The sequence below is a fragment of the Oncorhynchus kisutch genome, linkage group LG8 (assembly GCF_002021735.2).
Source record: "Oncorhynchus kisutch isolate 150728-3 linkage group LG8, Okis_V2, whole genome shotgun sequence".
NCBI classification, from domain to species: Eukaryota; Metazoa; Chordata; class Actinopteri; order Salmoniformes; family Salmonidae; genus Oncorhynchus; species Oncorhynchus kisutch.
The window spans coordinates 72,735,813-72,759,794 of record NC_034181.2 but is presented as its reverse complement, the minus strand read 5'-3'; the positions used below and the strand labels follow the sequence as shown (position 1 = coordinate 72,759,794).

At 42.0% G+C, this 23,982-nt stretch overlaps 3 protein-coding genes across 3 annotated transcripts in view; all 3 read right to left on the bottom strand.

Annotated features, from left to right (window-relative positions):
* LOC109895332 (ras-related protein R-Ras2) overlaps positions 1-4,373 on the bottom strand; it is a 38,686-nt gene extending 34,313 nt beyond the window's left edge. Inside the window, exon 1 of the mRNA XM_031831139.1 lies at positions 3,985-4,373. Within this exon, the coding sequence (XP_031686999.1) occupies positions 3,985-4,086 (102 nt within the window). The 5' untranslated portion in view covers positions 4,087-4,373. The remainder of the gene's footprint in view (positions 1-3,984) is intronic.
* Positions 4,374-6,969: 2,596 nt separating this feature from the next.
* LOC109895333 (coatomer subunit beta) lies at positions 6,970-14,505 on the bottom strand. Its single transcript, XM_020488948.2, has 22 exons — positions 14,280-14,505; positions 13,657-13,810; positions 13,298-13,527; positions 12,996-13,165; positions 12,779-12,893; positions 12,594-12,686; positions 12,292-12,429; positions 12,084-12,203; positions 11,857-11,964; positions 11,596-11,742; positions 11,353-11,498; positions 11,145-11,241; positions 10,889-11,049; positions 10,655-10,775; positions 10,297-10,524; positions 9,929-10,108; positions 9,383-9,527; positions 9,127-9,246; positions 8,873-9,018; positions 8,700-8,789; positions 8,096-8,251; positions 6,970-7,914 (listed from the first exon to the last, which is right to left on the bottom strand). Exons 2-22 carry the CDS (start codon positions 13,745-13,747, stop codon positions 7,855-7,857), a joined length of 2,862 nt encoding a protein of 953 aa, XP_020344537.2. The 5' UTR covers positions 13,748-13,810; positions 14,280-14,505; the 3' UTR covers positions 6,970-7,854.
* Positions 14,506-19,349: 4,844 nt separating this feature from the next.
* Positions 19,350-23,949, bottom strand: LOC109894984 (proteasome subunit alpha type-1-like). Its single transcript, XM_031831138.1, has 10 exons — positions 23,784-23,949; positions 23,032-23,076; positions 22,842-22,943; positions 22,635-22,738; positions 22,444-22,532; positions 22,255-22,325; positions 22,042-22,171; positions 21,890-21,969; positions 19,794-19,898; positions 19,350-19,636 (listed from the first exon to the last, which is right to left on the bottom strand). The coding sequence occupies exons 1-10, from the start codon at positions 23,784-23,786 to the stop codon at positions 19,577-19,579; spliced, it is 789 nt and encodes a 262-aa protein (XP_031686998.1). The 5' UTR covers positions 23,787-23,949; the 3' UTR covers positions 19,350-19,576.
* Between the last annotated feature and the right edge of the window lie 33 nt (positions 23,950-23,982).

Below are 23,982 nucleotides of genomic sequence, written 5' to 3'. Positions count from 1 at the left end.
GTTTCAGATAAAAATCAGTGCGTGTTTCAGATAAAAATAGTTTCCGATTAAAATCTGAACTTCAATGTTTCCATCACATTTTCAACTCTACCGGTAGTTTTGTCACAAAAAACTATTGTGTTAAATACAAAAATGTGTCTACTCTGGTCTTGACCCATGCGCTCTATTCAACAGCTCACAGATACAGTGTGGGTAGACTGTTTATAAGAGCGGGAATAAGAGCGGGAATGTTTGTATTTGTCAAAAGGCAGTCAAGCATCGATCATCATGTCACCAGAATAAGACCCTCAATATTTATTGGAAAGGAGCATCAAGATCATTGTACACTTTCACCACCCTTTGAAATTCATAACTTATTTCATCTGTAGCCTAATAAACGGTCTATTTGAACATAAAAGCATTTTCCCCACCATTTCTCACATTATTCATTTTGCCGACACAAAAAGATCCCACCATGTCGAACAAACAAAGGATCTGTGGACATTTATAAAATTGCACAAAACTTCCTGTTTCCATCACAACTGTCAAGATTTTTTATAAGGTTTGACTTTACTCGCATAAAAACTGTGGATGGAAACGTGGTTACTGAGCCGTGGTTGTATCTCTGTAATGCCTTTACCTTAAATATGGCATCAGGTTTTTTTTCACCAGTAAATCTTATCTGATTCCATCAAGTGCACACCACCACACCCACAAGCCCAGCCAGTTAGGCAGGCTGCAGCTCATGTTTTCTTTTTCAAATCTAGGAGGTCCATAGAAAATGAACAGGAGTGGAGGGACTTCCTTTTCCAAAGGCGCTGATTCCGGCTGTTCCATGGTCATTAACCCAACATGACTCAGACAACCCTCCGTCCTCCATAGATCTGGATGGGAAAGTCTGGACTCAACTGCCAGCTGCGAGGCTTTTCCCCTGGCAGCCGGCTTCTAGAAAACTCTAATAGGATGTAGGCGCTTTCCATGATGTCAACATTCTACACATTACCAAATTCATTTATTTTCTTTACATCCACAGACATATACAAAAGAAATACGGAAAGGAATGCAGACAACACACCAACTACAATTTGGACTAGATCTTGCCTACAAGGTGAAAAGCAAAGTGACAGCCAAATGGTTGGCATAAAACACTGTAATGGTGCTCAGCCAAGTATAGAACTTCCTTTGCCTTTTTTAGGGGCTATGAATCACCCAGTAACAGATGAATGATATTGGTTACTAAGCTCAAGCACTTGTTTGGCCAGCTGCAATGGTGCACAAATAAAACAGAAGAAATCTAAATGCTGCAGGGCCAGGCAGTGTGTCACTGAGTCCCCCACACACACTGCCCAGGATATTAACCTGCTGTAACATTCTGCTAAAGTATGTGTGTTCTCCCACAGCACTGTCTGAAAGACCCCTGGCCCTCTCTCTCTCAGCTCAGTGCTCTGGCTGGGCCATGGGTGAGTCACATCCCATCCCACCCTCCAAGTTCTGTGGTTTAGATTTAGGATCAGATTGCTTGGGCTGGGTGAGGATCCAGAGCCTATGACCAGGGATAATCAACTAGATTCAGCTGATTTTTTCTTGAGCGGATGGTCAGAGGGCCGGAGCATTGTTACAAACAATTTGCAGAATGCAAATTGACCTCAAGAAGCCAAACAGATATAATATTGAACAAAGACATAATCATTTCAAGCCTTGCTTACATTTGTAAACAATCACACATCTCTCTCATATGTGTGAGAATACTTTGTAAAATATTTCAAAAATTTAAATCACTTGGAGCTGATTTCCTGGTGTTTGTACAGTTTTTTATGTCCGACAAGCGGGCCACCAGTTGGGGAACCCTGCTATAGACTATAGCAGGGGTGCCGCTTATACTGCACTCATTTCTCACAGATTTAACATACTGTATATATTGGGAATTCCTTTGCATTTTGGATGTCAAGGGACAAATAAGAGGTTGATGCTCATCTAAAAGATATGGTTGCACATTATTATTTTATACCGCTATTCACAATGAACACAGTTGTGGTATGGTTATTAAAGAGGAATAAAAAGTGTTGATCAAGACTGTATTGGACACATTCTGAAATGCTAAGTGCATACAAAAAAAATGGTCTTATTTCCCAAATGAATGTTCTTTAGTGAGTGCGGACTGACCTGCAAGTTTCAACTAAAGGCTCCAAATGCACCGTTGCCATGACAAAGCAATCATCCAGAAAATATCTGTGAACTGCTGATCGCTGAGCTGCATACAGTCTTCTTCTACCTACCCTATATTCTACTCATCTTGTTAACAAACAACAATCTTGTTGCTCAAACAAAATGTAATAATCTGTCTATTATTATCTTGGTGTTACTGTCCTATCAGTATTATTATTTTCATATCACATGGTAATTAATCACATTACTGTCTCATTACACTGTAATAAGGCACTTGTACTGTGGTTTACTGTTTCCTATCCCTACTGGAACAAGTCAACAGTGCATATTTCCCTGTTTGGACCAAAACTCAAGTATTTGCTCAAAATACTAAAGGACTTTGAAGTGTTTATACAATATTTAGCCTACTGTTCCATTCCAAAGAAGAATAGGGTCAGAACCGTGGTACAGAAATCTGATCTGACCAACATCCCTGGTATACATTTAATGAGCTTTCTGAAACCTTATTAGACCTTCAGATCACAACAAAATCACCAAGCAGCACATGCTGCTGACTGCCCCACTATTGTCTCAGTCACTTTAGACATGCAGCTGCCCGCTCCCAGTCTAGTCTCCTGGAATTAGGACCTGGCATTACAGACTCCTGAAGACACAAAGAGGATTCCAAAGCTTGTCCACTCATTGTCAGTTACATCTTTATGAGCACCTTCACAAAGAAACTAACTGTGAATATAAAGGTTTTGATAGTGAAAGGGGAAAGACAAAGAGTTAAAAGTGTGGGTACCTATGGACAACACACTGTGTGTGTTGGAATTCCATTGACAAGACTATAAAGGACAACTGTGGCTGGGCAATGGCTGCTTGGTCCACTGGCTTTAACAACAACTGTCTTTAGCAGCAGCTGTCATTGCTCTGCAACTGTTTGAGCAACAAAAGGGATTGATCAAGATTCACACTTGATATCAATGTTAGAGAAAGGCATGCATGCAGGGATATTCTCTGTAATGAATATGCTTACAGTTATGGATGTGTAGGAATTGCTTTATATCATAGTCTGATTCACTTAGATTTTTTGGATCCAAATGAATGTTAGTTAGTCTGTTGGCTAAACCGTTATTAGGCTATTTTTCAATAGGCAAATTCAATGTCTGATAATGAACATTGTCTACATCAATAAAAATGGTAGGCAAGAGATTTGTCAATACTGCACCTAATGGGTATGATGGAAAATACGTTCAATGTGCCTGTTCAATGTGAGTTTACATAGGAGTTTTGTTTCAGATGTATGCTTTCAAGTACAGCAGGCCCAGAAGTTCTGAACGACGTGTTATATTGTAGCCAACAATTGTAGACTGATGTAGCGATCCGCTCAAATATAGCTCCAAAACAAGAGAGATGTTGACAACTCAACTTTGAAAAATAAGTATTTTTAAATTGCACCTGTACAGGTAGCCGAATGTTATAATAATTAGATTATACAGTCTTACATCAGAGTTCAACCTAAATCACAATTGTGAGACTATTTCTTCACTATTTGTTCCACAATTTACTTTCCATAGCCGAGCGAGATTACGTTGCCAATTGACCTGTTATTCATTATACTGAAAAATAGGCTCAAAATACACATTTTATCTAAACACAATTTCAAGTTTTTTTCCCAGAATATGTTCTGTGCTAAACAGGCCTCGGCGAATATATCCCACTATTGCGAGAAGAAAATGAACTAAACCCCATCATACGCTTGTGGGGTCCCCATTCGCAACAGCTCAGCCAGCCTCCCTCCAGATTCCCAAACATTCCGTACAAAGTGGCTGGAGAAACGGTCGACTATTTACTAACCTGGATAAATTGTATAGTTAGGGCTGACTTTCCGACACCACCACCTCCAACCACAACCAGTCGATACTTCTCCTGCACCGAGCCGTCCTTCCACCCTGCCATCGAGGACACACTTCTGCACTCGCCGCTGTCTGAACACCAGTAGTGAGGAGACACCCACTTTTCAGTGAAAGGCCTTCAGTTGAAAAATGGAACGAAGGAAAATCGCGAGCCTAAATAGACTGAAATGATAACTGCGTCTACAATCCGTTCCAGACTAGAGGAATTAACGGTGCTGCTCACTGAGATACGGGCGACCGAGTCCATACGCCCTCAACAGCGTTGCTAACCACTGCGTTTTTAAGATGTGAAACAGAAAGGAGTAATCAGTTAGTCCAATACAAATGTCCGTCGCTAGGGGCACTTTACTTCTGATGAGTAGCATCGACTAAAGGGACATTTAAATATTACCATTGTAGAATAATCGTTTTATGATCTATGTTCCTTTCATGTAGGGCTTACCATTATTTTCTTTATGTGCTGTGCCAACAAGAACATTTATAAGCATTCATTTTGGCCTTGTACAGACTATCCTCAGTAGGCTACAATGAGGTCATGCAGTATTAATGTCCGTGTTAATGTAATTAACACTATCCACCATCCAGCCCACACATGGATGGATGGATGGTGATTGTAATGGATTTCATACTTTCATCTCTGATGGTCTGGATGATCAATAAGTCTATCTTCCAAGTAGCACATCATTGTTAGTGGGAAAGACAAGTTTAGTCTGGCCTGGAGGGATGGCTTTTGGCTCATTTCTATGTATTACCTTAAAAAATGGGAAGATATGCTGCAGCTTGACACTGTCTGTTTTCCACAGCTGTGAAGCACTGTCCTCACAGACACCGTTGGCCAATATCAAGGCCCCCAGAGTGAGAGCTTTCACACAAAGGCACTTTGTCCACATATTTATATGTTCTTAATTCCATGTAATTATTTATATTTGTGTGTATTGGGTATATGTTGTGAAATTGTTCGATATTACTTGTTAGATATTGCTGCACTGTTGGAACTAGAAGCACAAGCAGTTCGCTACACTCGCAATAATATCTGCTAAACACGTGTATGTGACCAATAAAATGTGATTTGATTTAAAGTGTGTGTGTGTGTTTGTTTGTTAGAGCCGTCAAGCCTGACTGAGTTCTGCTATTCTGTGGCAATGGCATGCATGCGTGACCACAGTGATCTTGGTGACGCATACAAGTGGGTCTATATCTGAGCTTCTAGAAGGATGTTTTATAGCCTCCAGCCAGTATATAGCAATAGTTTATGCAACACTGATGCATGTGTTTATATATGTAAACTGAACAAAAATATAAACGCAACAAGGTGTTGGTCCCATGTTTCATGAGCTAAAATAAAAGATCCCAGAAATTATTCATATACACAAAAAGTTTATTTCTCTCAAATGCTGTGCACAAATGTGTTTAAATCCCTGTCAGTGAGCATTTTATCCTTTGTCAAAATAATCCATCCACCTGACAGGTGTGGCATATCAAGAAGCTGATTAAACAGCATGATCATTACACAGGTGCACCTTGTCCTGGAGAGAATAAAAGGCCACTCTAAAATGTGCAGTTTTGTCACACAACACAATGCCACAGATGTCTCAAGTTTTGAGGGAGCGTGCAATTTCCATGCCAACTACAGGAATGGTCCACCTGAGCTGTTGGCAGAGAATTAGTTTATTTTTCTGCCAATATCATTTTAGAGAATTGTAGAAACCACGTGTAACGACGCCAACCCAGGACCTACACATCTGTCTTCTTCACCTGCGGGATCGTAGGGGAGGGGGATGCTGAAGAGTATTTCTGTCTGTAATAATTTTGATTGGATGGGCCTGGCTCCCAAGTGGGTGGGCTTATGCCCCCCCCCCCCCCCCAGGCCCACCAATTGCTGCGCCTCTGCCCAGTCATGTGAAGTCCATAGATTAGGGCCTAATTCATTTACTTCAATTGACTGATTTCCTTATATGAACTGTAACTCAGCAAAATCTCTGAACAGTACATAATATGATTCTCCTTCATCTTCCCTCTGTCTCCTCCCTGGAGGGCTATTCAGCAAGATGTTATATTTTAGACTCCTGAATGAACAAATTCCAATTGACTCCCACTCTGCAACGTAGTGCCAAATTTGAGGAATTTAAATGAACTGCTGAAATCATAGTCCACACAGCCTGTGGAGTAGGAGAGGAACAACAGGAGCGGTGCACGAGTCCCTCCACACTTCAGGAAATATGACCTGTTAAGTATGTTACAGTAGGTCACTTAATGGCTCTGTACCTATGTTATATTTACAGCTCTGAAATCCTTATGTCGACAAAGTTAAAACGGCTAGGCTAAAGGGGAATTCTGGGTTGAAAAAGGGGAGAGATATTTGTAATGGAAGAAATCTTGTTGATTTACTGCATTGTTTGGGTCTCTTCTTTCCAGTCAGTCATTGTGATACCACACAAGAACAGGAAGTTTAAGAAAAATATGTGAATCACTGAAAATGTGAGTCACTGAATATTCATAATTTATATTCTATGTAGTTTTATGTCTTCAGATTTTAGAGTGAGATGAGGACTTGAGAGGAAAAGGACCTAATGATTCATCATGGGTTGACTCTTGACTATTGGTCTAAAATTGTGCTTTTCTTACAATCAATCATAATTTCACAGTAATGTTGCCTTTAAACATGCCTGTCTCAATATGAGAATCAAAAGGAAATGTGGGTATCAAATTCAGAAGAGGTGTGTCAAAGTGAGAAAACTTGTGTGAAGTGCTCACATTCTAAATCTTTCCATAAAAGGCAAAACGTGATGTAATTTCCTTTCCAAGAAGCAAGGGAAGGGAACTTTTGAGTATCTATTCAACTGGGGAATTTTTTATATAATGGTGAGGTGGAAAAGGCAGTCAAAGCAATCTAAATGTGTGTGACTGACAAGAAATTGACAAGGGATTTTGATTTGATGCTGATCTTTCATCATTACACCATTTCAATACATGGCAAAGACTGATCTCATATAGCACGTTGATTGTATTCACTCTACATTTGTATAACTTGAAATTTGGGACCTGGCACAAACATACATTTTCACTTCATTGATGCAATTACTTGCAATTTACAGAAGCAATAACCTTTCCCCAAAAATCTTAAAGTTTTACTTTCAAGGCATTTGCATGCATCTGATACAATAACCACTTTGATGAGTCATTATCTGTAGTGTAAAGACAATGGGACATGAGATCAGCTAAGCTGCTTATTCACAGGCAGCCCAATTCAGATCATTTGTTTGGTCAAAAGACCAATTAGTAGCAAAAACATCAGAATTGGACTGCCCGTGTAAACACACCCGTAGTGGATGGAATGTGCATTCAAACTGAATCCATATTTCATGGTTTAGTCTATGACATTGCACTTAACTTTACTGTCATAACTTGTCAACAGCATAGTTAAGGGGTGGTGGAGCCGAAGTTTTTCCTACCTCGCGTTCCCTTAATGTAAGTAAAGAAAGACTGAACAAGCAAACAGCCCATCGTCTGACAAATGTTGGGAGTATGTTTTGTTATATATGACATGTTTATTGAAAATTAAAGATATCCCTGGCCTATCACTTGGAGGACAGTAAGAGGGATTATCTTCCTGACACAGGAGGTATAAAACCATCTCTTATACCCACATATAGAACAGTACTTAATCAATGGCCATAAAAAAAGCTATCCGTTTATGGCCAGAGACAGATAGAAGAGACTAGAGAGGACTAGCAGAAAGCACATTTCTTTTTAGATGAATCTTGTCCAGTGATGTGGAGTTCTCAGTTGGACTGCTGGTTTTCAGTTGACTTTATGCAGATGTTTTTTTCTGGGAAAGGTTGATCTTGTCACCCAGACTCAACGCCATGCCCTGTAGAGAGAGGGGAAGTGTTACTTGCAATGTATAAACTTCACAAAATAATTCCACCCCGACGTTTGCATTATTCTATCATTACTACATCTACATGGCAACCTATTTACAAAAGTATTGCACTATAAAGGGAATAGGGTGCATTTTGGAATGTAGTCTGAGTGGAAAGTGAGTTTCTCACCTGGCTCTTGGCCCGGATGCGGATGTGTCCGTTGACAGGGGCATCAGGACCCAGGTGGATGGGCTTCTCAATGCTGACGTTGGCCAGGGCGTCTTCACCGAAGATGGAGCGGGCATACAGGTTGGCAGCCATGAAGCCACAGAATCCAGAGAGTGCCTGGTTGTAAGGACAGACAAGGTGGAATGAGTGAGTGAGCATCACATGCATTACTACCTATTTGACCCAGTAGTATGAGTCTGATTTGTCCTGTAGAAACATGCTCAGTTTGCTGAAGACAGGGCTATTACAAGAGAGAGTCAAGCTTATCTGTCTAAATCCATTAGTGGATTGATGAAGAACTTGAAACAAAATAAATAGGTATATATTGTCTGTATCTCGCAAGGTGCCCTTCTCTTTTCAAACGGATTGATTCAATCAGATAATTATAAAAAGCCATTTAGAAATCAAATCCTAACACTGTAAAAAAGGTAGCAGCAACAGACATGTTAGACGCTCTGACAACTTCCATTCAGCCTTCCTATCTGCCAGGTTTAAAACATCCATTCTGTTCTACACATCATCCTATTGATGTAGTTCAATCGGCAATATTCCACGACTACTGTACCTTCTCTGGGGTCAGGCATTTCATGTTGGTGGAGCTGAGGATGTGGTGGAGGTACTCGTTCAGGTCTGCAATGTTGGTGTTCACCGTCACCTAGAATAAAGTGCTATTATGATCATCCACTGAACACACTAACAAAACAAAATATGGACAGTTCTCTTATCTAGCAGTAGTACCTTATTCTCCCACTCAAACTCCGCCCACATCTGTCTGAATTCTGCGTCTGTGCACGAGGCTGGCTGGATGTAGTCCATGATGTCAATATGGATGTCACTGAGGACCACGCAGTTCCTGTCGCTGGCAGCTCCTGATACGTCATACACTGAGAGACAGACAGACATTAGAACTGATGTCGTACACATGGAGTGGAGGCTGGCATCAGATTATTCATGACAAGTATTCTGACAGAAGTTAGAAGTGATCCTCTTACCTATGTTGCCAAATATGATGCCATTCTCTGTGGACGCCACTTTGACGTTAGCCTTGATGTTGGCAAAGTCATGGGGTGCCAGAGTGAGAGGAGAAGGCTTCTCAACCAGCTTTAGGTCACCTGTTGAATTAAAAGGTTTATATCAGCATTAGACATACATCACCTATGGCAAACAAGAGAAATTGCCCTGAAACAGCCCTTAGTAAGGTTGTATGACTCTGCATATAGTCATATGAACTATAGACTAGAACCTCACCCAATGTCGCCAGCTCCAGGGTGCAATTCTGAAGGGTGTCGTTGGTTTGGTTGACGACCAGCACATCCAGCACAATGTCATACTGGTTGACATGGACATAGGCCTCAGCATAGACTGGGTCTGAGAAACCAGTCAGCTGGGTAACCTGCAATACAACATACACTCAGAATGACATGGTCCTCACCAACCTGTTGTTATACAACGGAGCAACTGTCAATAACTACCTCAACAGCACTAATAGCTAAGATGAAAACGTACATTTCTGAATAGGATCCTGATACAATCCATGCCAGAGCCTGAACTTAGAAATGTTATATTCATTCCCTCTTTCATAGTCGTACCTATGGAACAGACCTAGAAAACACTGATTTCTCTGTTGCTATGGCTCACTGTCACATTGGAAACAATGCCACCTGCTGGCAACTTGAGGTACATCACATACATCTACTATCCAAAAAGGCACATGACCATGTGATTCGCAAGCACACAATTGTGTAATTCTGTAACAGAACAGTGTGTGTGTCTACTGGGTCCTTGTAGGTGTACCTTGTTGAGTTTGGAGGCCATGGGGTCATTAGCCTCCTTTTTAAGAGTGGTTCCCATGGCAGCCAGTAAACTGAGCTGGAACTGGTCCTCCTTGGAGGACGTCTCGTTCTTGGCCGTCAGTTGCATAAAGGAAATGGGGTCATCTGCCTGCACCAGCACGTTCCGCTTCTCTGACTCTTTCTGTGGATAAGAGCACAGAACACCATCAACACATAGCAATACAATCCAGCAGTGTCCAAATGGATAGGCAGCCAGGTGAAGGGAGAACTAGAGTATAGCTGATTGAACTGGGAGAAGGCAGTGGTTTAGTGAGAAGAGTGGACTGGAAGCTATGGCCTAATAATCTAGCAGCCAGCACTCCTTCTTACCTTCTGAGATAGCTTCTCCTCCTCCAGCCTGACAGTGAGCATGTGAGACAGGGACTTGCGGCACTCCTTATTAAAGATGTCATTCATGAGGGGCGAGCACTCGGACAGCACCTTGAGGCACAGAGAGATGCGGTCCACATCGTCGTCTGTGATGGGCTTCTTGGGCAGAGAGGACTTGCCCAAGTGGAGGATAGTGGCCATGATCAGCATAGACTCAGCCACAAAGGACTGAATGGGAGATGGTGATAGAGCATTAGAATCACTTCATGACTTTCAATGGACAGTGAACATGTTTCACAACCGTTTCAACCGAAACTGTTTCACAACCATTTCAGAAGATAAGAGGTTCTATACTTACATTCTGTCTCTTTTTATCTTGAACGATGGCGACATATCGCAGGGCCACTTTGGTTAGGGTTGTGGCCAGGGAGGCTGCCACATAGAAGTCTCCGTCCATCAAGAAGCCCCTGAGAGGAGGCCTACAGGGAAAGGGATGACAGTTTCATTGAGTGTCACATCATCCACTTCTGAAAGACAATCACTGCAAGCTAAGAAACTATGTATTTTAGACACAAAAGGTGACTTCTTTTACCTGTCCTCTTCCTTCTTTGAGGGTCGGGAGGAGCTGAGGGCGCTCTGTGTGACGTAGGTGCCCATCTCTGTCACCAGTTTGGCTGCTGGTGCTGCGCTCACCTCTTCTTCCGGCTTCCCCTCTCCAGCCTCTTTCTTGATCTCGTTCTCTACTATGGGGATCTGAAAAAGGGACAGACATGAGCAACTGGCATCAAGTATCACTCTGGTATTGAACGCTGAAAGTGAATGAATAATCCATAAGCACACACACATACCTCGCCAAGCGACCTGCGCACTTCTGTCATCACACTCTGAATGTCCTCTTTAGTGCTGCAGTATTCTCCCAGGATCCAAAGCGCTCCTCTGTAGATCCTAACACAGTTTAAAAGATTGGATGTCGGCATAAATAAAACAAATCTGTAATTCTCCAAAAGTATCCTGTGATTCTCTATTTATATGCAAGCTTGTCAGTCTTGGTCTTACTTGACAGTCTTGATGGCGTGGAATACTTCCAGCATCTTCTCGATGATGAGGGGCCTCAGGTTGTCGAACCTCTGAATGGCCTCCCTCACAAACTCCAGCACATCAGCCGCCGCTGCCTCATTAGTGTCACTCAGGAACTCCATCAGCTGAGTGACACACATATGTTATTTAGATGACATCACAGAGGACAGAATGACCCTAGCTGTGTTTCAGGGTTTGTATGTGTGAACAGGGTAGACTCACCACAGGAATGACATTGGCCGCCATGTCAGGAAAGCGTACACTGCATGAGTGGAGGGTGCGCACCAGCAGCTGCCTGAATTTATCAGTGTCCTCATGTTCCGTCACATTGTTGGTCTTAATCACCTCCTTCTTCAGAACTATCACCAACTGGAACACAAAAACATGAACACCTTAGTTAGAATAATCATCCTTTTACAAAATAGACAGGAGAGGAGAGTCCACAGAGACAGGAGAGGATAGTCCTGAGGATGACACCCCCACCTCCTCTACGTTTCGGGATGAAACTAGGTCCAAGGCCAGCTGCAGGGTCTTCTTCCGGACCTCGAGGTCAGGCGTGCTCAAAACACGAAGAATGTCCATCACCAGGTCCTGGGTGGACAGAGAACAGACATGTTAACCAGATTATTATTGCACTTCAAAGACTGACTGGTACCTAACATTGAGTCTGTTCACCAGGAGCAACATTAATGAAAGTGAAGTTGGAGTACCTGGAGAACACGTTCATGAGTGGGATGCTCCTTCAGCTCTATCAGACGATCCAGGACAATCAGCTTCACGTTGTTGTCACTCTCCTTGATGATCAGGTCGATGTAGCACTGAGCAGCAGCCTAGAACAAATACACAAATGCCATTGAAAGACAATACCAGACCAAAATCCACAGCGGTGCTGTGTTGTAGATAAGTGAGAGGGGGTACCTTGATGGCAGTGGGTGCGCTGGACAGCGTGACAAGAGTGCCAGCTGCCTCGTACTTGACGGCTGGGCTGGAGGACTGCAACAGGTTGTAGATGCAGCGGATGAAGCGGGCACGCTCAGACGGGTTAGCGTGGCACACCTAAACATTGAGGAAACAAAAGACATGACAAATAAAAAATGCCAGTACTTACGTGGATATAATTTCCAATTGAAGCTTTGTTGTTTTCTTTACATATTTCTCAAAAGAGATACCTTGAGGTTTCTAGTGGGATTTTCTGGTGAGAAAATGTCTGAAGGACTCACCTTGTAAATTAGTTCCACAATGACCAACTGGAGAATATCTCCAAATGTATGCACTTGATCAATGCAGGTGCTGAGGTAATCCAGAGCTCTGTCCTGCACAGTGGTAATGACCAGTGTTAGTCCCAGACACAGAAAAATGTTGGTGAGCAGTCTCTAATAAATAAAAAACTGAAGATGCAATTGACCTGGTCTGCGTGTATGAGCATCATGAAAGCATTTCTCTTGCAGCTGGCATCTTTTTCATTCACAAGGAAATCATGGATCAACTCAGGGGCATCTGGGATGAGATTTTCAAAGTTCCTGAGATGGAAATAAAATTGCTCAAGTAAATGCCATGTTCTCCATTAAGGGTCATAAACAGTCATATCGAACTTCCGTATTGTATCACTACAGTAAGTTTACCTGTAGATTGTGTAGATGGCCAGTACAGCATTGCGGCGAACGTAGCTGTGGCGGTGCTCCAGGCAGGCGCGGATGGCGGGCATGAGGGGCTCCAGCAGCTCAGACTCCTTCAACTTGCACAGGAAGCGCAGGGTGGATCCACGGATGAACTCATTGGGGTGCTGCAAGTCCTGAAACAGACAAACATACATTTAATGCCTCTTATTCAAGGATAATAGTCACACATCATACTTTCTTGTGCTAATTATATAATTTATCAAACATTCAGACAGAAAGTACACTTGTGTAGTATGCTACTATACCTTTCTGTAGGCGTCACAGACCAGGATCATCTCCTGAAGCAGCTTGCCATCTGGAGTCGTCTTGGGGACAATCTCCCAGAAGACTAGCAGAAGCTTTTTAATGGTGTGGTCTTGAAGTGGGAGGACAAATCGGATGATGGTCATCAGTAGGCCTGGAAGCTTCTCTCCATTCAGTATCATGATGATTACCTTCTTCAGGGCCTCTGTCTTTGCCTTGATCTCTCCTTTTTCTGATATCAGGAAAAAATAACATTGTATTACTCTTAAAGTCACACTAATCATAGATCATTCACACTGATTGTTTAGGGCTAATTAGGTGCCTATTGACAATGCAGATAGGGTCAACAAAGGACACTTACCTAAATCTGCTTTGAGACTGACTTCTGATGGAGGTTCGGTGTCATTTGGAACATTGATCAAAGTGTAACAAACATTCTCTGCGGCTGTCATTTTGCCGGATGGATCGTCTTTCCTCTTGCAACACCCCAATCAACAGAACTGTTAAGATGATTCCTATGAAGTACCCATCAAGTAATGTTAATGCATAATCCGAAAAATGTAAACATAGATGCTATTGCACATAAGTTACTGAACACGATTCGTGCTTTCTAATACTGCACAGCTGTAGCTAAGAAATACATGGTAGCTAGTCGACACGTCAGTTAGCTAGCTTGTACTATAGTAGTTAGTTAGTAACGTTACTATAGTAGCTAGTTAATTTTCTTCATTCACACAGGCCGCCTCGGCTGTTAGTTAGCTAGTATGTTAGTTATTGACAAGTCAATGGCCTAACGAATTATGCAGCTCAATCAGTGATATTCACTAAAAAAACAGATATGCAATATGCCAGTAACACTTCACAGAGCCTATTAAGACGTTTTGATTTTGCAAATTGAGCAAGCTCAAGCGCTTGTCGTCCATGACAGCTAATGTTAGCATGCAAATGGTGGATGGGATACCAAAACATATTTGGAATAATTACCCAAACCAATCTTTCCACACTTGGTCACGATAGAGAAATAAGCACGTAGCTGCCTTTTACTATATTTCAAAATATCATTTGTCGCGTCTGTTATTTAATTGGGCATCTGTAAAATTGCTGATATCTTCTCGAGCTGTCCGTTCCCAACTTCCCTGTGACGTGGAAGATTAGCTACTTTCTGAGCCACATCACTGCAACAGCAAGTGAAAAGGGACAAATAACCCGGATATCTAGACGCGAAGACGAAATTCTAATTATGAGTGTTTCCCAATATAACAATCTTCTATATTGCCTCCATATATGTACTCTGAACCGATGCTTTACATATTTTTCCTACAAGTAACATACATTTGCTCTTTATGAAATATTGAATTGTAGATTTTGTTTATCCCCCATCACTTGGTATGGCCCAATCCAGAGGGTTGACCAAGCCACATTATATAAGGCTACCATTTCAGTTGGGGTTGTGTTACCAGTGATTATGATTCAATAAAGTCCATAGTAATCCCGGGTTAGTCATGATGTTTGAACATCTATGTTTTTCTTTTTTTTGTTGTTCAAAGTTCAGTTGGTGCTTAGGTATAAGCAATCCGTCAATCACTCCTGAGTTCCATCAATCACACCTGGGCTGCAGTCACCTATCCGGACCCGTTTTACTGCCTTCGCGGAGCCCCACCGGGCCTTCACAACTGGACTGCCGACGTTATCTACCCGAAGGAGTTATTCGGCTGGCTCCTCCGTCGCGACGTTACCTGAACGCCCATCCATGTTTTTACTCCATGTGTAACTCTGTGTCGTTTTATCTGTCGAACTGCTTTGCTTTATCTTGGCCAGGTCGCAATTGTAAATGAGAACTTGTTCTCAACTTGCCTACCTGGTTAAATAAAGGTAAAATAAAAATAAATAAATAAATCTGCGGCCTGCTAACCGTTAGCTGTCTTACCGGCTGCTATCTGAATAGACAATCGGACAATTTTTTTATTTTCTATTATTATTATTATGTTTTCTTCTTGGGCCTCTATAACTATATCTATTGTTTTTATTTTTGTTGTTGTTGTGTGATTTGGATTAATCCAAATGGATTAATCCCCTCTACCACACGGAACCCCACTAATCTACTGACGGAACGCAAGAGGTGGCTAACAACAGACCTCCATCCTATGCTAGCTTGCTACCGATGCCCTGGCTAGCTGTCTAAATCACCAACCAACCTCTCCACTCACCGGACCCTTTTGATCACTCAACTAAGCATGCCTCTCCTTAATGTCAATATGTCTTGTCCATTGCTGTTCTGGTTAGTGTTTATTGGCTTATTTCACTGTAGAGCCTCTAGTCCTGCTCACTATACCTTATCCAACCTATTAGTTCCACCACCCACACATGCAATGACATCTCCTGGTTTCAACGATGTTTCTAGAGACAATATCTCTCTCTTCATCACTCAATACCTAGGTTTACCTCCACTGTATTCACATCCTACCATACATTTGTCTGTACATTATACCTTGATGCTATTTTATCGCCCCCAGAAACCTCCTTTTACTCTATGTTCCAGACGTTCTAGACGACCAATTCTCATAGCTTTTAGCCGTACCCTTATTCTACTCCTCCTATGTTCCTCTGGCGATGTAGAGGTGAATCCAGGCCCTGCAGTGCCTAGCTCCACTCCTATTCCCCAGGCGCTCTCTTTTGACGACTTCTGTAACCGTAATAGCCTTGGTTTCATGCATGTTAACATTAGAAGCCTCCTCCCTAAGTTTGTTCTATTCACTGCTTTAGCACACTCTGCCAACCCGGATGTTCTAGCTGTGTCTGAATCCTGGCTTAGGAAGACCACCAAAAATTCAGACATTTTAATTCCAAACTACAACATTTTCAGACAAGATAGAACTGCCAAAGGGGGCGGTGTTGCAATCTACTGCAAAGATAGCCTGCAGAGTTCTGTCCTACTATCCAGGTCTGTACCCAAACAATTTGAACTTCTACTTTTAAAAATCCACCTCTCTAAAAACAAGTCTCTCACCGTTGCCGCCTGCTATAGACCACCCTCTGCCCCCAGCTGTGCTCTGGACACCATATGTGAACTGATTGCCCCCCATCTATCTTCAGAGTTCGTGCTGCTAGGCGACCTAAACTGGAACATGCTTAACACCCCAGCCATCCTACAATCTAAACTTGATGCCCTCAATCTCACACAAATTATCAATGAACCTACCAGGTACCTCCCCAAAGCCTTAAACACTGGCACCCTCATAGATATCATCCTAACCAACTTCCCCTCTAAATACACCTCTGCTGTCTTCAACCAAGATCTCAGCGATCACTGCCTCATTGCCTGCATCCGTAATGGGTCAGCGGTCAAACGACCTCCACTCATCACTGTAAAACGCTCCCTGAAACACTTCTGCGAGCAGGCCTTTCTAATCGACCTGGCCGGGGTATCCTGGAAGGATATTGATCTCATCCCGTCAGTAGAGGATGCCTGGATATTTTTTTTAAATGCCTTCCTAACCATCTTAAATAAACATGCCCCATTCAAGAAATTTAGAACCAGGAACAGATATAGCCCTTGGTTCTCCCCAGACCTGACTGCCCTTAACCAACACAAAAACATCCTATGGCGTTCTGCATTAGCATCGAACAGCCCCCGTGATATGCAGCTGTTCAGGGAAGCTAGAAACCATTATACACAGGCAGTTAGAAGAGCCAAGGCTAGCTTTTTCAAGCAGAAATTTGCTTCCTGCAACACTAACTCAAAAAAGTTCTGGGACACTGTAAAGTCCATGGAGAATAAGAACACCTCCTCCCAGCTGCCCACTGCACTGAAGATAGGAAACACTGTCACCACTGATAAATCCACCATAATTGAGAATTTCAATAAGCATTTTTCTACGGCTGGCCATGCTTTCCACCTGGCTACTCCTACCCCGGACAACAGCACTGCACCCCCAACAGCAACTCGCCCAAGCCTTCCCCATTTCTCCTTCTCCCAAATCCATTCAGCTGATGTTCTGAAAGAGCTGCAAAATCTGGACCCCTACAAATCAGCCGGGCTAGACAATCTGGACCCTTTCTTTCTAAAATTATCTGCCGAAATTGTTGCCACCCCTATTACTAGCCTGTTCAACCTCTCTTTCGTGTCGTCTGAGATTCCCAAAGATTGGAAAGCAGCTGCAGTCATCCCCCTCTTCAAAGGGGGGGACACTCTTGACCCAAACTGCTACAGACCTATATCTATCCTACCGTGCCTTTCTAAGGTCTTCGAAAGCCAAGTCAACAAACAGATTACCGACCATTTCGAATCTCACCATACCTTCTCTGCTATGCAATCTGGTTTCAGAGCTGGTCATGGGTGCACCTCAGCCACGCTCAAGGTCCTAAACGATATCTTAACCGCCATCGATAAGAAACATTACTGTGCAGCCGTATTCATTGATCTGGCCAAGGCTTTCGACTCTGTCAATCACCATATCCTCATCGGCAGACTCGACACTCTTGGTTTCTCAAATGATTGCCTCGCCTGGTTCACCAACTACTTCTCTGATAGAGTTCAGTGTGTCAAATCGGAGGGTCTGCTGTCCGGACCTCTGGCAGTCTCTATGGGGGTGCCACAGGGTTCAATTCTTGGACCGACTCTCTTCTCTGTATACATCAATGAGGTCGCTCTTGCTGCTGGTGAGTCCCTGATCCACCTCTACGCAGACGACACCATTCTGTATACTTCCGGCCCTTCTTTGGACACTGTGTTAACAACCCTCCAGGCAAGCTTCAATGCCATACAACTCTCCTTCCGTGGCCTCCAATTGCTCTTAAATACAAGTAAAACTAAATGCATGCTCTTCAACCGATCGCTACCTGCACCTACCCGCCTGTCCAACATCACTACTCTGGACGGCTCTGACTTAGAATACGTGGACAACTACAAATACTTAGGTGTCTGGTTAGACTGTAAACTCTCCTTCCAGACCCATATCAAACATCTCCAATCCAAAGTTAAATCTAGAATTGGCTTCCTATTTCGCAACAAAGCATCCTTCACTCATGCTGCCAAACATACCCTTGTAAAACTGACCATCCTACCAATCCTCGACTTTGGCGATGTCATTTACAAAATAGCCTCCAATACCCTACTCAACAAATTGGATGCAGGCTATCACAGTGCAATCCGTTTTATCACCAAAGCCCCATATACTACCCACCATTGCGACCTGTACGCTCTCGTTGGCTGGCCCTCGCTTCATACTCGTCGCCAAACCCACTGGCTCCATGTCATCTACAAGACCCTGCTAGGTAAAGTCCCCACTTATCTCAGCTCGCTGGTCACCATAGCACCTCCCACCTGTAGCACACGCTCCAGCAGGTATATCTCTCTAGTCACCCCCAAAACCAATTCTTTCTTTGGCCGCCTCTCCTTCCAGTTCTCTGCTGCCAATGACTGGAACGAACTACAAAAATCTCTGAAACTGGAAACACTTATCTCCCTCACTAGCTTTAAGCACCAACTGTCAGAGCAGCTCACAGATTACTGCACCTGTACATAGACCACCTATAATTTAGCCCAAACAACTACCTCTTTCCCAACTGTATTTAATTTTTATTTATTTATTTATTTAGCTCCTTTGCACCCCATTATTTTTATTTCTACTTTGCACATTCTTCCATTGCAAAACTACCATTCCAGTATTTTACTTGCTATATTGTATTTACTTTGCCATCATGGCCTTTTTTGCCTTCACCTCCCTTCTCACCTCATTTGCTCACATTGTATATAGACTTGTTTATACTGCATTATTGACTGTATGTTTGTTTTTACTCCATGTGTAACTCTGTCGTTTTATCTGTCGAACTGCTTTGCTTTATCTTGGCCAGGTCGCAATTGTAAATGAGAACTTGTTCTCAACTTGCCTACCTGGTTAAATAAAGGTAAAATAAAAAATAAATAAACCCACTTCAGTTCCTACCTTCTCTTTGAAAACATCCACCGAGTGGCCACATAAGAACATAGAATGACAATGCAGTAATGATAAAATATAACATTACATTTACATTTATTTTAATGAACCAGACAAGTTCAGAAAAAGTTGTCTTTAATGACAAAAAATGAATGCAAACATTGAATGGCTAACAAAAATCATAGATAGTCGACTTGAACATAATGGTAATTGTTCTCCATGTTGATACAGTTACAAGTGAGTGTGGGTGGAATATTGGTTGTGGACAGGATGCCATCCAATGACTGAAAGAATCAGGGATAAGAGCTTTGTCATCTTCACACTGTCTGGGAACACACTTCAATCTCAGAGCTCCATGGGCTCTTCTGGCTTCTCTGCTACCACCTCGTCGTCTGGCTGGGCAACCTGCAGCACAACAAGAGGACAAGGCATGTGCATTGTCAGGTATGGAGATAATAAGATTATTGACAGTACATTATTCAGTTAAGGCAATAACCGTTCCTCTTGACAAGTTTCCTCTGAGAAAATATTTGTATTCAAAATTTGCCACATTGTTTTTTACCCTTCTCTGTGGCCTCTCCTCAAGGCCTTCAAGGAATGATGCCACATCGCCATCATCGTAGATGGTGAACTCCATGTCCTTGCCAACAATCCCAACGGACACATTCTAAAAGGGCAGACAGTAAGTTGTCAATCTGTGATTTAAGTTGTGTTCTGATCCCCTACCCTTCTCTCAGAACCCCTCATGAATTTAAAAACATTGGATTAGTGTAAGAATGGCTAGGTGTTTTCACATAATAGTAGTTATACCAGTCCATCCCCTCATGGGGAGCGAATGAGAGCCCACTTCAGGGTGAGGAGTAGATAATTGGACAGTAGCCTGATGGAAAAGTCTCAAGGTTACTACAAGCTTCACTTCATTCATCTACGTGCACGTGGGTAGAGCGCGATTTTTGGAGCAGGGGATATGTTTTGGTAACATGCTGGTCCCACTCCCATTCAAATCAAATCAAAATGTATTTGTCACACGCATCAAATAGAACAGGTTTAGACCTTAGTGAAATGCTTACTTACAAGCCATTAACCAACAATGCAGTTAAGAAAAATAGGTGTTAAGAAAGTATTTACTAAAATAAACTGAAGTAAAAAAGAAAAGAATAGAAAAATAACAATTTAAGACCAACAATAAAATAAAAAAACAGTAGCGAGGCTGCATGCATAGCATATATGCATAGTCATTTTATCTATACATTCACGTACACACTACCTCAATTGGACCGAACAACCAGTGCTCCCGCACATTGGCTAACCGGGCTATCTGCATTGTGTCCTGCCACCCGCCAACCCCTCTTTTACGCTACTGCTACTCTCTGTTCATCATACATGCATAGTCACTTATCTACATACTACCTCAATCAGCCTGACTAACCGGTGTCTGTATGTAGCCTCGCTGCTTTTATAGCCTCGCTACTGTATATAGCCTGTCTTTTTGTTGTTGTTTTATTTCATTACTTACCCATTGTTCACCTAATACCTTTTTTGCACTATTGGTTAGAGCCTGTAAGTAAGCATTTCACTGTAAGGTGTTGTACTCGGTGCACAAATAAACTTTGATTTGATATGCAGGGTGTACTGGTACAGAATTAGTTGAGGTAATTGAGGAAACATTTATATGTAGGTAGAGGTTTAGTGACTTTTTGTTTTGTAATGTTATTTATTTTTATTAGTTGCAAGCTGGCAGCCTGGCTAGCTGGCTTTAAAAATAGGAAGCTAGCTAGCCTTTTTAACATCCCACATCTATCTCCATGTGAAATAATCAGATGTATAATTTAAACATATGCACTGGCAAATATTTGTATACTTGCAGGTTTAACTACTGATGGAGGAACAAAGCTTCCTGAAGCTGAGGTTTTCAAGACAATTGTGTCAAATAGGTTCATTACTCAAGGCTTTAATTAACACAGTGTACGCCTACTGTTCAAAACCATTTAGAGCAGCCAAATTAGCGTGTGCTCAGCATAGCCTTTTTGTCTTCTACCAAACCAATCAGGTGGTTGTTCGACGAAATGAAGCTTCGGACGTCATTAATAACGTTCTTCTGATAAAGTGATACAGGCATTGGCACACTGCTTCAAAGTACACTTCTTAGAGATTTTGACGCATGCCTCAGAACTCAGGCATCAAACGTAACATCACTAAGTGTAGCACAAAACACTATCCCAGTTTGATATGCTGCTTGTGTATTAATTCCCATATCAGCTAAAAACAGAACATCATAATGTTTTGCTTACAGAGAAAAAAGAACATGGCTAGCTAGTTGGCAATAGCAGGTTCTACCATTTCACACTAGCCTGATAGTTATAACTTCTAAACAAAATACCTTTTTGGGTGGATTCTTGTTGTTTGGTTATCAATGGAAATTAGGCTACTTGATTAATAACCTATAGATCGGATTGAGGAACCAAGCGACACTGCCCCCCATGGCTGCGGAAAGAATGATACGGCGCATCTCAATTTTCAGGTAGTAGAAAAGCATGTTGAATGCCGGATGGTATTACAAGAAGCTGCCCCTTTTGTGACAAAAAAATGACATTCCAACATTGCGCTAGGCTCTGAATCTTGCATCTCCATAGAGCTTGCAGTAAGCTTAAGGTTTACCTTTGTGGTAAGATCTTGTTCTGCAGGTAGAGTTTCTCTCAGTCCCCGGAGGCCATGTTGAACCAGGTCATTCAGTTCACCTACAAGACAGAATGAAAGTTTTACAATGTGCTTACATCAGAAGCAGAGAAGAAAAGGCTTAAAATACTCACAGTCGAGAAAAGTGTCCATATGTCTTTCCAGGTAGGTACGTGCAGACTGGGAGCGGGCCCCTATGGACATGGCCTTGCAATCAAAGTAGTTGGCAGAGGGGCAGGTCTGGAAAATGTGTGGCCCCATATCCTAGAAGAGACAAACAATATTAGATATGACATACTATTCCACTAATATTTATAGAGGGACAAACCAACCAAAACATATCTTACATCATATCCTGCGATGAGTAACCCCACACCATAAGGCCTTCTTCCATATCTCTGTGTAGGGATCTGGGTTTCTGAGTGCTAGGTCAAGGTGGATTGTCTTAGTTGCAACGGTGTAAAAACTTTTAAAATGACCAATATAGACAATTCATGTTAACCATCATAAAAACTAAATTTGTGGTAAAAGGATACTGCTTCCAATTAGTGTGACCAAGCGGGACACAGGGAGAGGCCGATCAAACACAAACCTGGAGTCCAGGCACTCCTGACGCATAAAGTTGCTGAAGGAGTATGATGGAAGAAAGTGTTAACCTCAGTCAGAAGAACACTGTCTAATTCTCTTCAAGAATATGAAGAACCATGCACAACAGATCCTCTCTTACCAGAGTAGCCTTGCATCAGCAGTGAGGCCAGCAATGGAGATGCCAATATGGCTGTCGACATTTAGAATTTTCTTCTGATGGGCAGCCAACTCGGACTGAGCTCTCTGGACAAGAACACAAAATTAGGATTATAAATAGACAACATTTACACTACTTTTCATATAATCATGTCCTTGAATGCAAATGTAAAATCAATGTAAATTGTACCTTCAGAGCCACAAGCACAGCATGACTGCGAGATTTCAGACCCACTGTTGCAGATCCTTGTTTCACTGCTTCCATAGCATATTCAATCTGATGAATACGCCCCTGAAACACAAAACAGTGACCTGTTATGAGTCACAAATATTGCAGCTGAAATTGCTAACTGTTATGTTACCTATATTTGCAGACTTACCTGTGGACTCCAAACTGTGACATCATTGTCATACTGGTTGCGGAACTAAGAAAAATACAAAAATTAGTCCACAATCTAGAAACCTACATGTTCCTGTTGTCATAGTACAATGTGTCATCATTGATTCCATAATAGAAATCAAGTTCCATTTGCATGTGAAAATGTTATTATGGAATCCATTATTGCTACATTGTTTATATTTATGTTGGCTGCCCAAAGCCCACTTTTTAATGGTAACAGTTACTTCTTAAGTGTCTTTAACAAGGCAATGACTCAGCTAAAACAGCGCTGATTTAACTAGCTAGCAACACAGCTTGGTCTTCACACAGTGAAATTTGACTTCAAGTTGTGAAGAAGTAGCTAAGCTCGCTAACGTTAGCTGAATAGATAACATTAGCTAGCTAGCTACTACCATTGATTAAAATTGTAGCTAATAACATTAAGCAAGAAGTTAGCTACTCCGATCATATTCTACCCAAAATATGGGATAGTCACAGGTTAGGGATGCAGCCATAGCATTTGTTGTTGTCTTAGCTAGCTTTCTAATTCATTACCCTTTTTTTTTTTACCGGTAACAGTAGCGTGGCTAGTAAACTTAACTAAATGCTTACTCATTGCTGGATAGCTAACTTAGTTAGCTAGGTAGCCTTTCCATCCAACTACAGATAACAGAGATTTCTGGTGTATTTACTTAATACGTTTGCATTCATTTTTCTATATCGTACATATTATATTATTTATTCCAAGCTTACCATGATGATAGAGCTTTCCACCAACAAGAGCCTCAGATAACCGATGAGTGCTTGATTACTTTTCCTATTGATGTCTGCGCAAAGGGAAACAAGTAGATCACAGAGAGGGGGAACCGCGTTCTGTATTTTTCTCTCTGCCAGATGTGATGTGAAATTATTCACCAGACACTGCTGAAGAAATCAGAAACCCCCACAATAC